We start from the raw sequence: 13,350 nt of genomic DNA, 5'->3' as shown, positions 1-13,350 counted from the left end.
AGAAATCAAACATTAATTTGTGAGATCATCAAATTGCACTAAACAAATTTAGAGAATTCAAAAGGACATTTGTAATCAATTCAATATAATTAAAGAGGACATCAAAATTATAAAAGAAATTTAGGAAAAGGAATTGAGGGCTAGTTTAATCATTTAGGGATCTTATTTATGATTTGTTAAACCTTGGATAAGTCATTCCTCCATTTACTAAATATAAAATAAGACCTCATATGATGTATAAGTGATGCATGTATTAAGTTAAAAAAGTAATCAAACAATATATTAGATTGAACTAAATTTAATTTAAAGAATATTCTAATTAGTGCAACTTCCAAACAGGTCCCTAGACTTAATGCAGGTGAAAGATATTTCCAATGCACTATCTTCCGCACCAAATTATCTACAGAAAAAAAAGGTTGATTAAGCAAATATAGTTAAGAGAGAATAATCCAAGAAAACATATACAAAGCATGTAGGGTTAAGGGTCAAATGAATTTTCTAATAAATTATGAAGGCAGAATTCAAGAGGAAGATTAATTAATAAAAAGAATATTAAAGTCCGAAGTTTGAAACGTTTTATGGGTGCGTGACCATATCGGAGCATAGACAAATGAGGAATGTTTTTGTACAGGTTGCAGAATATAGGAATTAATTCCCAATACCCAAAAATAGAAAAATCTGTGCACTCTTTTAATTTCTCAATCCCCAACTAGTAAAATGGCCAGCAGATCTTGACCATATGATTTAGAGTGAATATTTTTTGTTGTTATTATGGTCATCCTACTGTAGCACTTAATTTTTTTTTCTAAAAGAGTGAGAGAAGGTGTTTTTTGTTGTTTTGGTGGGGAGGAAAGAGTCTTTAGTGTTCTGTTGTGATTTGTTTCTTTTAAGTCCCAAATATGCTGCTGGTCTTATGGTCATTAAAGATTGAACTTTTCATAAAAAGATTCTTGAAATTTTGAACGCTTAATATATGGTTTGTCTGAGTGAGTGGGAGAGATTACATGGATATGGAATTGAAAGAGTCTCCTTTTATTGTGGGTCTGATCATTTATTTCCCAAAAAAAGTGTCATTTTTATTTATTTGAGAGATTAGCTACCATAATGCAATCGACAGAAAGAGTCTTGGTGATCGGTATCCAACCCAATATACAAAAAAGAGTCTTGGTGATCTGTATCCAACCCAATATACTAGATTTCCAAAGCTTTTTCCTCTTTTCTTTGATCTGGGGTTCCTCAGTTGCTCTTCTAAAGCATATTGAACTTGATCATGAACAGTGGCGGTGTGGCATGATTTGAACTTGAAAGTTGTTCACTTGATCTTGGATTTACTCGGTGAATTTGTTCGATATTCGATTTGTTGCTTTACAGAATTACTCAAATGGAAGAAGATCAAGATTTGAAGTACTTTTGCAAGTTGTGTGACAAGAAGTATCCATGTGGGAAGTCATTTGGGGGTCACATGAGGTCTCATGTACTAGCAAAGGGAAAAGTTGAATTTAAAGAGAAAATGTTGCAATCTTGGACTGATGGTGAGAAGAACAATAGCAAGAGAGATAATAGAACACAGTTTGAACTAAGTGAACATTCTGGTTATGGCCTTAGGGACAACCCCAAGAAAACTTGGAGGGCTTCCGATACAAGCTCCCCTTTGCTGCCTCAAGAGAATGTTTGCCAGCAATGTGGTAAGGTGTTTCAATCACTGAAAGCTTTGTGTGGCCACATGGCGTGTCACTCGGGCAAAGACAGGGGGGGCTCGAAAGATGATAAGTCGTGGACTAGTGAAAACAAGAATCTGTTGATGGACAGCAACTCGGATACTGAAGCTGAGGAGCCAAGGCTGAGGAGCAGATCAGACACTAAAAGGTACAATAGACTTGTAGCTAAGTCTTCCTCTTTTCGTTTGGTTAACTATAGAAGTATTTCCTCATCTGTTTCTGAGATTGATGAGCAAGATCAAGAGGAAGTAGCAAAGTGTTTGATGATGTTGTCTATGGATTCTGGGATTTGGAATGGTGTCAATTCAGTCGTTGAGTCTTCTGACAACAATTCTGTTATTTTGGAGACAAAATCATTGTCTGTCGACATGAAAGTAGCTAGAAAGGATTGTCTAAAATCGCCATCTGTCGACATGAAAGTAGCTAGAAAGCATTGTCTAAAACCTGCTGAAAATCTAGATGAAACACATCGAAGGTACAAAAAAAAGGTGGACAGAAACTTGAAACTTAATGCTTTGAATGGTGAAGCTCAATCTGAGAACTCTGATTCCGCGTACTTTTTAGGCGAATATATGAAAGTTGAATCAGATGCATCTGTTGATAAGTTCCACAGAAATGGTAATTACCAATGGAATATGTCTAATAAGAGCCTTGGAGTTTGGTGCAATGAGTCTAGAAGGGACACGGAAATGGGATTAAACAGAAAGACAAAGTACATAAAAGAAATAAGGAATGATTCAACCAAGGACCATAAATGTGTTAGCTATGGAATGGCTTCAAATTTGGTTAAGAATGAAACAAGAAAGAGAACTAAGGATAGTTTGTATGACACAGAATTAGGAAATGAGTCGTCATTTAGGAAGATAAAGCTTGGTTTTAATGGTCCTGAAGGATGCAAACATACTCAGAAGAAGAAAAAGTATGAGTGCTTCAACTGCAAAAAGACTTTTAGCTCTTACCAGGCTCTTGGTGGACACAGACCCTGCAACAAAAAAGCCAATGCCTATTTCGAATCAATATATGAAACCGAGGAAAATGGATGCGATGCCGATAATTGTCCTAATTACAAAGACAAGGGAAAGCATAGGGAGACATTTAGCAACAGAAAATCGGCTGTTCATGCTCAAGATGTCTCATACAATCCTGAGAAGAAGATTAAGCCTAAAAAATTCAGAGGACACGAATGCCCATTCTGCAACAGGATGTTTAAGTCTGGCCAAGCTTTAGGTGGCCACAAAAGGTCTCATTTCCTTATTGGTTCCAAGGAGAATCACAATCAAGCTTCAGCAGTCAGAGGAGAATTTGCTGATTTTCTTGATCTTAACCTTCCTGCTCCTGTTGAAGACGTGAATGGTGATCCTGCCTTTGCGCGTTGGTAGTTTGTTAGATAAGCTGATTTTTGGTTAGGAGCAGTGCAAGAATCTATGGACAACAAGCAGGTCCGCAAGTCCGGTTTCTCACTTGTCATCCCTGCATTCTTTGTAAACAGTTGTAAGAGCCTTACATCACTGCCACTTCTGGCATGTTCTATGAATATGCTTCAAGTTTTGCTAGTTAAGTTCATTCATTCTTTAGTCCATGTAGTTGCGTTGCTTCTATAATTAGTATTCGCATTCTAAAGACTAATTATTATCCCGTCTATTTTGTCATTTGAAAAAGCCAGGGACGTTGTTGCCATGCTTTATGCTTTATTGCTAAGGGGTCGTTTGGTAGAGTATATTAAAAATATAATACATGCATTATGGTTTGTGTATTAGTAGTACCATGTATGGTATCCTTTTTTAGACTATGCATAACTAATACTTGCATTAGTTATATACACTTTTGTGTATTAAAGTGTGTATTACCAATAAACACCATTTTCCATGTATTAGTAATACAAAATCTTCAACACATGCATTAACTTAATAAATTACAAAATTACCGTCAAATCATTGTCCCTCTTTATCTTTTCTGCAGTTTGCCATGGAAAAACAACAATAATTTTCTCAAGTTCTTCTTCCGTCCAATTAATCAAACAATAGTTGCTTTTTCCATCAGTTGTGCTATTTACTCTTTTGTTCTATTATTTTGTTCCATCAAAGATCTTCAAAAACATCACTTCCTAAACTTCTCCAATTAGCATCAAAATTTTTCTTCTCTTTCAACTTACCTTTATCACTTTCGATGGAAGAACGAATTATCGCATTTATTGAAGAATTCTGAATATCTACTTTTGATGAAGTTCTGGAAATTGCTTATGCTTGAGAACTTTTTGAGGAAAAAAGAGAAGCTTAAAAGGATCGTGATGAAGAATTGAAGTTGGGGTTTTAATGGAAAAAAGGGCATTTTGGTAAAAAAAATATTTTTTTATAAAAATTATATAAATATATATTATCTTTAATACATCGAACCAAACACTGTATAAGAAATCACGTTTGTATAACTAATACCAACATTACTAATACTTGCATTACTAATGCAAGCATTACTAATACACCATATTCGGCATTAGTCTTATATACTCTACCAAACGACCCCTAAGTGATTTGCCTATCGTACCTTCCCAAATCATTTTAATTAGTGATTCATGCCTTATTTCTTTATAAACAGTCGACATCTTCTCGAGAAATGCACCTGTTGATTCAGAAGGTGAAAAAGGGACATCTCAAGGAATTGGTTATGAAGCTGAATTTTCCACATGGGATGGGAGCTAGATTTATTGGTACTTCTACTCATTGGCAGAGCGGAGTCCTGAATTAAAGTTTATGGATCCTGGATTCTATTTTATTAATTCTGAGTTTGAATTAATAATTTATACACATTTAATAAATTTCTAAGACAATTACAAAGTTTGAACCAAAATTAATGGGTTCGACCAAACTCATAACTGACACTCTAGCTCTGTCGCTGCTCCTATTAGTGATATCTCTTGATTGATATTAAGATATCTCATGATTGATCTTTCATATCTTAGTGTCTCATCAGTGATTTAGTTTCTGTTTTGATTAGGAAAAGATCACAATTCTTTATTAGTTGATTCTTTCCTTATTTGTTGGGTGTTCTTTTGTATATATACACATATTAATAAAATGATAATACTTCTCTCCATCAGCAAAGTTAATATGGTATCAAAAGCCTAAGAAAGTTTTACAACATTTTTTTTTCTTGAGAATTTATTTTTTTTCCTCTGTCAAAACAATTGCTCCAAGCAAGTCCTCTACTGAGAATACCTCAACCACACCTCTAAACAATTCCTCCACTGAGACACTTTCACCACACCTTCTCATGTGGCTACACTAAGCTTTCCCACATTTCTCACTATGAATAGCTATGAGCAGTTCATCAATATCAACACTGTTGCTCAGACACCTTTAAAACCCAACAATACAAACTACCAGTCATGGAAATACCAATGGAAATCATCCTCACTGCATATGACTTTCTTTACTTTGTTGAATAGCCGTCAAGTTTAATAGCCACACCTTTTCACAAAAGGCAAGTCCATCTCATTCGAAGTGCCATTGTTGCCTCTCTATATTTTGATATTGTTCCCTTTGTTACTGGTGCCAAGTCTTTCTATGCTCTCTGGAAAATTATGGCGGAAACCTATTCTAAGCCATCACATGCTTGTATCATGAGTCTTAGTGAATCCGTAAACAACATAAAAAAGGGTAACCTCTCTATTACTTCTTACCTGCAAAAGATCAAACAAATCTGCAGTACTTTAGCCTTAGTTCGCATTTAAATTTCGATAGATGAGCTCTTCCTTCATGCTCTCTATGGACTTCCAGTAGAATATGACACTATCACTACAGCTCTACATGCCTGAGAAACTCTAGTGATATTTGAAGAGCTTCATGAGAAGCTCCTTGATTTTGAGTAGAATCTCGTTAGCTCATATTCCTCTATCACAGTTCCAATTACAACAAACTTTGTTGCTAAAATGCCACCTTATAATAACCGTTGTCTTCCCAATGATGTTTTGAATCCAGGAAATAACTTAAATCAACTTGATGCTAATAATACCGGTGCTCAACTTGTTAGCCAAAACAACCACAAGAATCACCCTCGTGTTACTTGCTAGCTTTGTGATAAACATGGTCATCACGTGAAGCAGTGTTGAAAATTATTGGCAATCCTTTCTCTGATTAATGGATCTGTCTCAGATGGGCATATAAGAAATAATGTTCAGTCGCAAACTTAATAACCACGTGCTAACTATGCAACTCACAACACTAGCAATGATGGAAATTGACTTATTGACTCTAGTGCCTTGCATTACGTCACATGGGATCTCTAAAATCTATCCTTTCACTTGAATTATGATGGCAGTGAAAACATTATGCTTGGTGATGATAACAAACACAAAATCACCCATACATGATCTGCTTCTTAACCATTATTTTTTCGGACTTTAACTTTATCCAATGTTTTATATGTTCCTAAGATAAAGAAGAACCTTATTTCTATTTATCAACTTTTCAATGATAATTATGTCTCTTTCTTATTCTCAACTTATTTGTTTGTTGTGAAGGTCTTTTGCACGGGGCTGCCTCTACTTGCAGGAAAACCTAAAAATGGTGTTTATCCATGACCTTCATCTCTTCGATCACCAACCTCTCCTCAGTTACTTTCTGCCACCACCACCACAATTGCTTCCAGTTGGCATCAACGTCCCAATCACCCATCCTCTCCCACTCTTCATCAAGTTTTCAAGATTTTACATATTTTATCTTCATTAGAAAATCCTTCCTTTGCAATTCCTGTAAATGTAATAAAATGCATAAGTTTCCTTACTACAACTCTATAATAAAGTGAAATGCCCCTTTGGAAAACATTTATTAGGATGTTTGGGGTCCTTCACCAGAAATTTCAATAGATGGTTTTCAATATTATTTAATATTTGTTGATCATCATACGAAATACATCTGGTTCTTTCCCATAAAACAAAAATTTGATGTATCCATTATATTTCCAAAATTTAAGAAAGTTGTAGAAAAGATCTTTTAGAAGCCCATCATCTCTTTTTACTCTGGTAATGGTGGTAAATTCATCCATCTTAGATCCTTCTTTGAAGATAATGAAACTTTTCACCTTCTCATTCCTCCACATACCCCTGAACATAATGCAACTGTTGAACGTCATCATTGCCATTGAAACAGACATCACCCTATTACATAGTGTGAATCTCCCCTTAAAATTTTGATCCTATGCCTTTACTACTGCAACCTACTTAATTAATCGCTTACCTACCAGAATTTTAGAGAATCAGTCTCCTTATTTTTGATTGTATGGGAAAAGCCAAAACTACACTAAGCTTTGGGTCTTTGATTATTTGTGCTACCTATGATTAAGCCCTTATAATAAAAACAACTTGTAACCTAACTTCAGCCCATGTCTTTTTCTTGGATACTCATGAAATCAAAGTGCTTATCTTTGTTTTAATCCTAGAAAGTCTAGGTTGTAAGTCTCTTGGCACATGGACTTTGTGGAGCATCATTTTTCGTATTTATCTATGGAAACTAAGGCCAATCGACCCGATTCTCACACTATTGATATATGGGTTTCCTCTAGTTATACTATTTCTTTCACATCAAGTCCATTTGGCAACTCTTCTCACGTTATATCTACAACATTGAATTCAGGAAGTACCTTTTATGAGGCCGCCACGAGCAATCGTTCTTCATTGGACGATCTTGAGAACTCCACCGTATCTTTTTCAGGTATGATTTCTTCTACTTCTAGTTCCTTCATTCCTTGTTCTTCCCCTAAACCAAATCATCCCATCGTTACCCATTCTAAAAATAATACTAGTAAGCCAATTCAAAAACTTTATCTTAGTACTACTTTATCTCCTAAACCCAAATCATACCCTGCTGCACAACCTTTTAAATTTCAAGCCATTTTCTCAAAAACCATTAGCAAACCAAGCCTATCAGATCATCTCTTTTTTCTAATTCAATACCTAAACCTATTGAGCCTAGTAGTGTTATTCAAGCATTAAAAAATCATAAATGGCGTGCTACCGTGAATAAGGAATTATCGGCACTTAAGGGGCAAGACACATGGTCTATTGTACTAATACATTCTCAAACCAAACTTGTCAGACCTAAGTGGGTTTTTCGTGTTAACTACAACTCTAATGAAAGTATTAGCCTCTATAAAGCTCGACTTATTGCTAAAGGTTTCTTGTTGCGTCCAGGTGTTGATTATGGTGAAACATATTTTCAATAGAAAAGCATACTAGAGTGCGTGTTATTTTCTCACTAGTTGCCTCGTTTGATTGGACACTTCGCCAGTTAGATGTTAATAATGACCTCTTTCCCGGTACTCTAGCTAAGGAAGTTTATATGTCTTAACTTGTGGAATTTGTGAATGATACATATCTTATAAAGTAATTTATGGACTTAAACAAGCTCTACGAGCATGGTATGAGAAACTCAAATCCTATATTGTTTCATATTAATTTTGCCACTCTTAGTAATATCATTGCCTATTTATATATGCTAAATCTGTTACACTCTATCTCATTACCTATATTGATGATCTAATTATCACAGGTAATCATCAAAGTTTTGTGGAAGATTTTATTGGGTGTCTTGCTAATCATTTTTCTGTTAAAGATCTTGGTGATTTGCATTTTTCTTTGGTGTTCAAGTTATTCACTCACCTTCTGGAATTTCCTTAAGTCAGAAGAAGTATATATTTGAGATCTTAGACAAAGCCAACATGGTTGAAGTTAATTCAGTGCACACATAAATGGCAGGTGGATCTTGTCCCATAAGTAGTAATGGCTCTTTACTTGAGGATCCTAAAGAATATCAAAGTATAGTTTGAAGTTTACAATATCTTCCCCTAACCAAATTGGATATTGCCTGTGTTGTAAGTAAATTGTCTCAGTTTACAAGTGCTCCAACAACTACACATTGGGCTATTGTAAAACGAGTTCTTCAATATCTTGATAGCACATCTTCTAATTGCATGTTTCTTTGCAAAGGCAAGTCACTAATCTGCACGCCTTCTCTAACTCAGACTGGGTAGGTAATTGTGAAGATCGCTCTTCTACTATATCATATATTGTATTTTTAGGATCCAATTTGATCTTATGGAGTTCTAAGAAACATAGAGTTGTTGCTCTCTCATCCACAGAAGTCGAATATCGTGCTATTGCTTCAGCACCAGCTGAAATTTATTAGGTCCATACTTTGCTTCAAGAGTTATCTATTTTTCTCAAGTAATCACCCGTTATCTACTGTGAAAATCTTGGCGCGACCTACATGTGTGCTAAACCAGTTTTTCATTCCAAAATGAAACTCATCGAGATTGACTGTTATTTCATTCAAAATCTTTTCCAACAAGGCCTGCAACATGTTTCTCATACTTCATCCCGATACTAACTGGTTAATCTTCTGACTAAGCTGATTCCAAAAGCTCCAGTTGAAGCACTAAAGTCCAAAATTGGTATATCAGACTGATCAACCCTCTTATGAGGGCATATTAGTGATATCTCTTGATTGATATTAAGATATCTCATGATTGATTTTTCATATCTTAGTATCTCATCAGTGATTTAGTTTCTGTTTTGATTAAGAGATAATTACAATTCCTTATTAGTTGATTCTTTTTTTGTTTGTTGTTTGTTCTTTTGTATATATACACATATATATTAATAAAATGATATACTTCTCTTCAATAGTAAAGTTTTACAGCTCCTCGGTGAATGATTTTCCTGCATTCCAAAGAAGTTACTAGAAGTGAGAGGTCGAATAACTTTTATTCCCTTAAGGATAGAGAAAACAAATGATTGTTATATTACATAGGAAAAAGAGTCAAATTTGATCATAGCCTATTCATAATCAAATAATTTTGTTCTTTGTTGTACTTTTGGTATAAACTTGCTACCACCTTTAGGAAAAGTTATTAATCATTATCTTTTGGTTATCTTGAGTTTTAACCAAGTTTTAGTATGTTATTTTATTTATCTTTTGTTACTATTTCCTCCATCTCAAAATTATTGGCCCTACTCCTTAAGAAAAATTTTTGTTAGGAGATTATTTTATCAAATTAATCTTATTAATTGTTTTTTGAAAATATAAATTTGAGTATAATACATACTTTATTTAGTCATTTAATGATAAAAATAAATTTTGAAAGAACATCATAAAATTTTCTTAATTTTATAAATGGGATAGTTAAATTAAAACAAATAATTATAGCAAAAGGGTCAACTAAAAGTTTAGCAAGAAGGGAGTAGTTTGTTATTAGTTTTGAATGAGTTACCTCAACTTTAGGAGCATCTCCAAGAGTGGTTACTAGTTCCTATCACTTGGGAGATTTTTAGCAGATAGTTCCTTTACATTAACTCTAATTGATTACTGTTCTTGTATTTATCAAATTCAATAAAATACAATTTTAACCCTTTGACATCTATACTTTATAATCAAGCTCTTAGAATAAGCTACATTGAGTTAGATCCATTTCATTCTCTTTAAGCTTCCTCATCAATGACTTTAGTTATCAACTTCGGTTATGCTGTTGTTGCCAGTAATATATCAACCACTACTGCCACTCATGTAGTATAATTCAATATTGTTTCCCAATTACCTAATCAAACTATAAGGTAACCTCAACTTCTCAACCTAAAAAAGGCACAACTTATGATGCTATTAAAGGTCATCAAGTCATGGAAAATCTTGATGACGGTTGGTGTTTTGAAAAATAGTGCAACCAAAAGAGGTTGGAAGAATAGCCAAAAATATCTCCCAATAATTTTATCAAGGATAAACGACTTTAAATAGTCAATTTGAAATAAAAACGATCTCATATTTTTAAACTGTAAAAATCTAAAATATCTCAACTAATTATTGGGTGTGTGAACTAAAGTATCACGTCGATAGATGAAGAAACTAAGAAGCTACATATTAGGTGTAGGTTCTCTTAATAATGTGGGGCATTTTTGAGAAAGAATTTGTGTGGGTTTAACCCAATACGGACAATATCAGACCATATACGAGTTTCTTTGGGCTAGTTGAGCTTCAACAACTAATACCAGTTGAGAAGAAACATGTTAAAAGCAGTAATGTTGTGTTCTTTGAAGATCCAACAGTTGAAGATTTGACAAAATCGAGAAGGTTGATTCTCAGAGTAGCGAGAGCCTAGTTGATGTTGATCCAATTCCTTTGAAGAAAATCTTCATTATAATGACATTGTCTTTCTAGAGAGTTCTCTCAGATGATTTACTAGAGAGAGAATTTCTCCATCTCGTTATTCTCCCAATGAGTATGTACTATTTACTGATGAGGGAGAACCAGAGAGTTTTGATGAGACCATGCAAAGTGAAATAAAAGAAAAGAAAAGTGGTTTGATATTATGGAAGATGAGATTAATATTTGCATAATAATCATATATTTCATTTAGTTAAGCTACCAAAAGATAGACAAACTTTGAAAAATATGTGGATTTTTAGGTCTTGGTTGAGAGACAAACATGGAAGGAATGGAAGTACATATGCTCAGATAATGGTGGTGAGTATATTAGTCCTTTTGATAGGTACTGCAGAGAGTAGGATATTTAGCATTAGAAATCTCCTCCAAAGACTCCTCAGTTAAATGGTTTAGCATAGAGGATGAGTAAAGATCTAGTTGAGAGGGTTAGATGTATGCTTTCAGATACTAAGTTGCCAAATTTTTTAGGGTAGAAGTACTTAGTACTACTACTTATGTTATTAATTTATCTCCTACTGCTGCTTTGGATGGTGATGTCCCTGACAGAGTTTGATATGGTAAACCCAAAGATCTGAAAATCCATATATTTTTCATTGGATATGGTAAAGATGAATTCGACTATCATTTCAATGATACAGTTAGAAAAAAGTTGCTAGAAGCCATGATGTTGTGTACTTTGTAGACCAAATAATTGAAGATTTTGATAAATCTAAGAAGGTTAATACTCATGGTAGTGAGATCCTAGTTGATGTTAATTCAATTCTTTTAATTATTGCTCCTGGAGAAAATATTCAAGATGATGAAAATCAATTTGATAATAAAGATGATGATCATGTTCAGTTTGACCAACATGATATTGTTGATGTTCCAGTGCAAGTTGATGTGGTTGATCAACAACCAGTTATTAATGCTATAGAGAGCTTACTCAGACCATCTACTAGAGAAAACATACCTTCATCTCGTTATTCTCTCAATGAGTAAGTACTCTTGACTAATGGAGGATAACCTGAGAGTTTTGATAAGGCCATGAAAAGTGAAAAAAAAGAAAAATAGTGTCACACCCCTTTTTAACAAAAAGAAGATTGATTTTAAGTTCGGAAAGAGTTTTATTATTTAGTGACAAAAGAAAATAATTTATTTCGAAAAGGATTGTTTACATTCAAAACTCAGAGTCACCACTTGGCATAAATTGGGTGTGCCAAGTCACCTTTGAAAATTCTTTTCAAAATGATTTGACTTTTTTAAAAACTGGTTTGCGAACAGAGATTTCGGTTAAGGAATTTTGTTAATCGAGGGGAAGGTGTTAGGCATCCCCCTGTCCTGTGGTTTGACCACGGTCTCTTCATGGAGTATATCAGCTAGTATGAAAATATGAAGTGAATAGAACAACAAAACACATAAAAACAAGCAAAACAAACAAACCAAATAAAGTTCGAAACCAAAATAATGTCCAGTACAATTTATCACAGACCCAAAATAGAAAGGTATTAAAATATAAACCTAAACTATTCTAATTACCCTAACTATGCTTTACCCAATGCCTCGGGACTTGATCATGAACCTTCTTTGCATACATGATATTTTGGTGTATTCCCCAATGAATAAGTACAATGTTCCTCGGTCCATTCCCGGCCAAATGAGTACAATAGATTCAAATACGACAAAACCAAATCGTTCAACAAAATATTCAACAATCCACAATCTCTAAGATTCTCCTACCCCAACCCTAAAATTTGCCTATCGATTTTTGCCTAAAACATAACATTATTGTGTTTGTCAAAATTAAAATCTGTCCAAATTCAATAACAAATCGATGAATCAAAGCACAACAATATTAACTCTTTTTATGGAATTTTCAATTCTCGCCCCAAAATTCAACTCAAGATTCCCACGTAGCAATTAACAATTACTATTTTTCAAAACCCACAACCACTATCAATGAAATAAAACAAGAAGTCAAAATCATCGAATATTTATATCATATCATGCTTCACATAAATCAATCACATAAAATTAAATTAAAATGAGAAGAGATAGAATTGGACCTCAAATTTTGTTTTTAATCCATCCAATTATTCATCGCAGCCAATAGAATGGAACCTCGAATCAAAATTATTGAACAGTAGACATTCGACCATGAACTCGCAAATAGAATGAATCCCATAAATCTGGACCAACCCTAAAGATCGACTGTCCTGTTTCTATGTTGTGGTCATGTTTCAGTGGAATTTTATCAGAATCGATGTTTCTTACTTCGCTGGAGCTCCGCCAAGCTCGAAAAATATGAAAAGTGGAGAAAAACCGGTAACCATAATGTTTTTCAGCGAGAACATGCCGAAAAAAATATTTTCTCACCTTTTCTCTCTTTGTTCGCACTCTCTCTTTCGATCTCTCTATTTTACCTCAATTCCTTACTACTTTTCCTC

The 13,350-nt window shown here is 34.1% G+C and overlaps 1 protein-coding gene across 1 annotated transcript; it reads left to right on the top strand.

The window, feature by feature from the left end:
* The first annotated feature begins 402 nt into the window (after window positions 1–402).
* Window positions 403–3,271, top strand: LOC107870580. The gene has a single exon (XM_016717149.2). It carries the CDS (start codon window positions 1,382–1,384, stop codon window positions 3,095–3,097), a length of 1,716 nt encoding a protein of 571 aa, XP_016572635.2. The 5' UTR covers window positions 403–1,381; the 3' UTR covers window positions 3,098–3,271.
* Window positions 3,272–13,350: the final 10,079 nt, after the last annotated feature.

This window comes from Capsicum annuum, chromosome 5 (genome assembly GCF_002878395.1).
Source record: "Capsicum annuum cultivar UCD-10X-F1 chromosome 5, UCD10Xv1.1, whole genome shotgun sequence".
NCBI classification, from domain to species: Eukaryota; Viridiplantae; Streptophyta; class Magnoliopsida; order Solanales; family Solanaceae; genus Capsicum; species Capsicum annuum.
Note: the sequence above shows the minus strand (reverse complement) of the source record. Positions and strands in the feature narration are given on the sequence as shown.

What these genes read in the sequence shown, in the direction of transcription:
- LOC107870580 (XM_016717149.2), top strand. Translation starts at nt 1,382, where the DNA reads ATGGAAGAAGATCAAGATTTGAAGTACTTTTGCAAGTTGTGTGACAAG.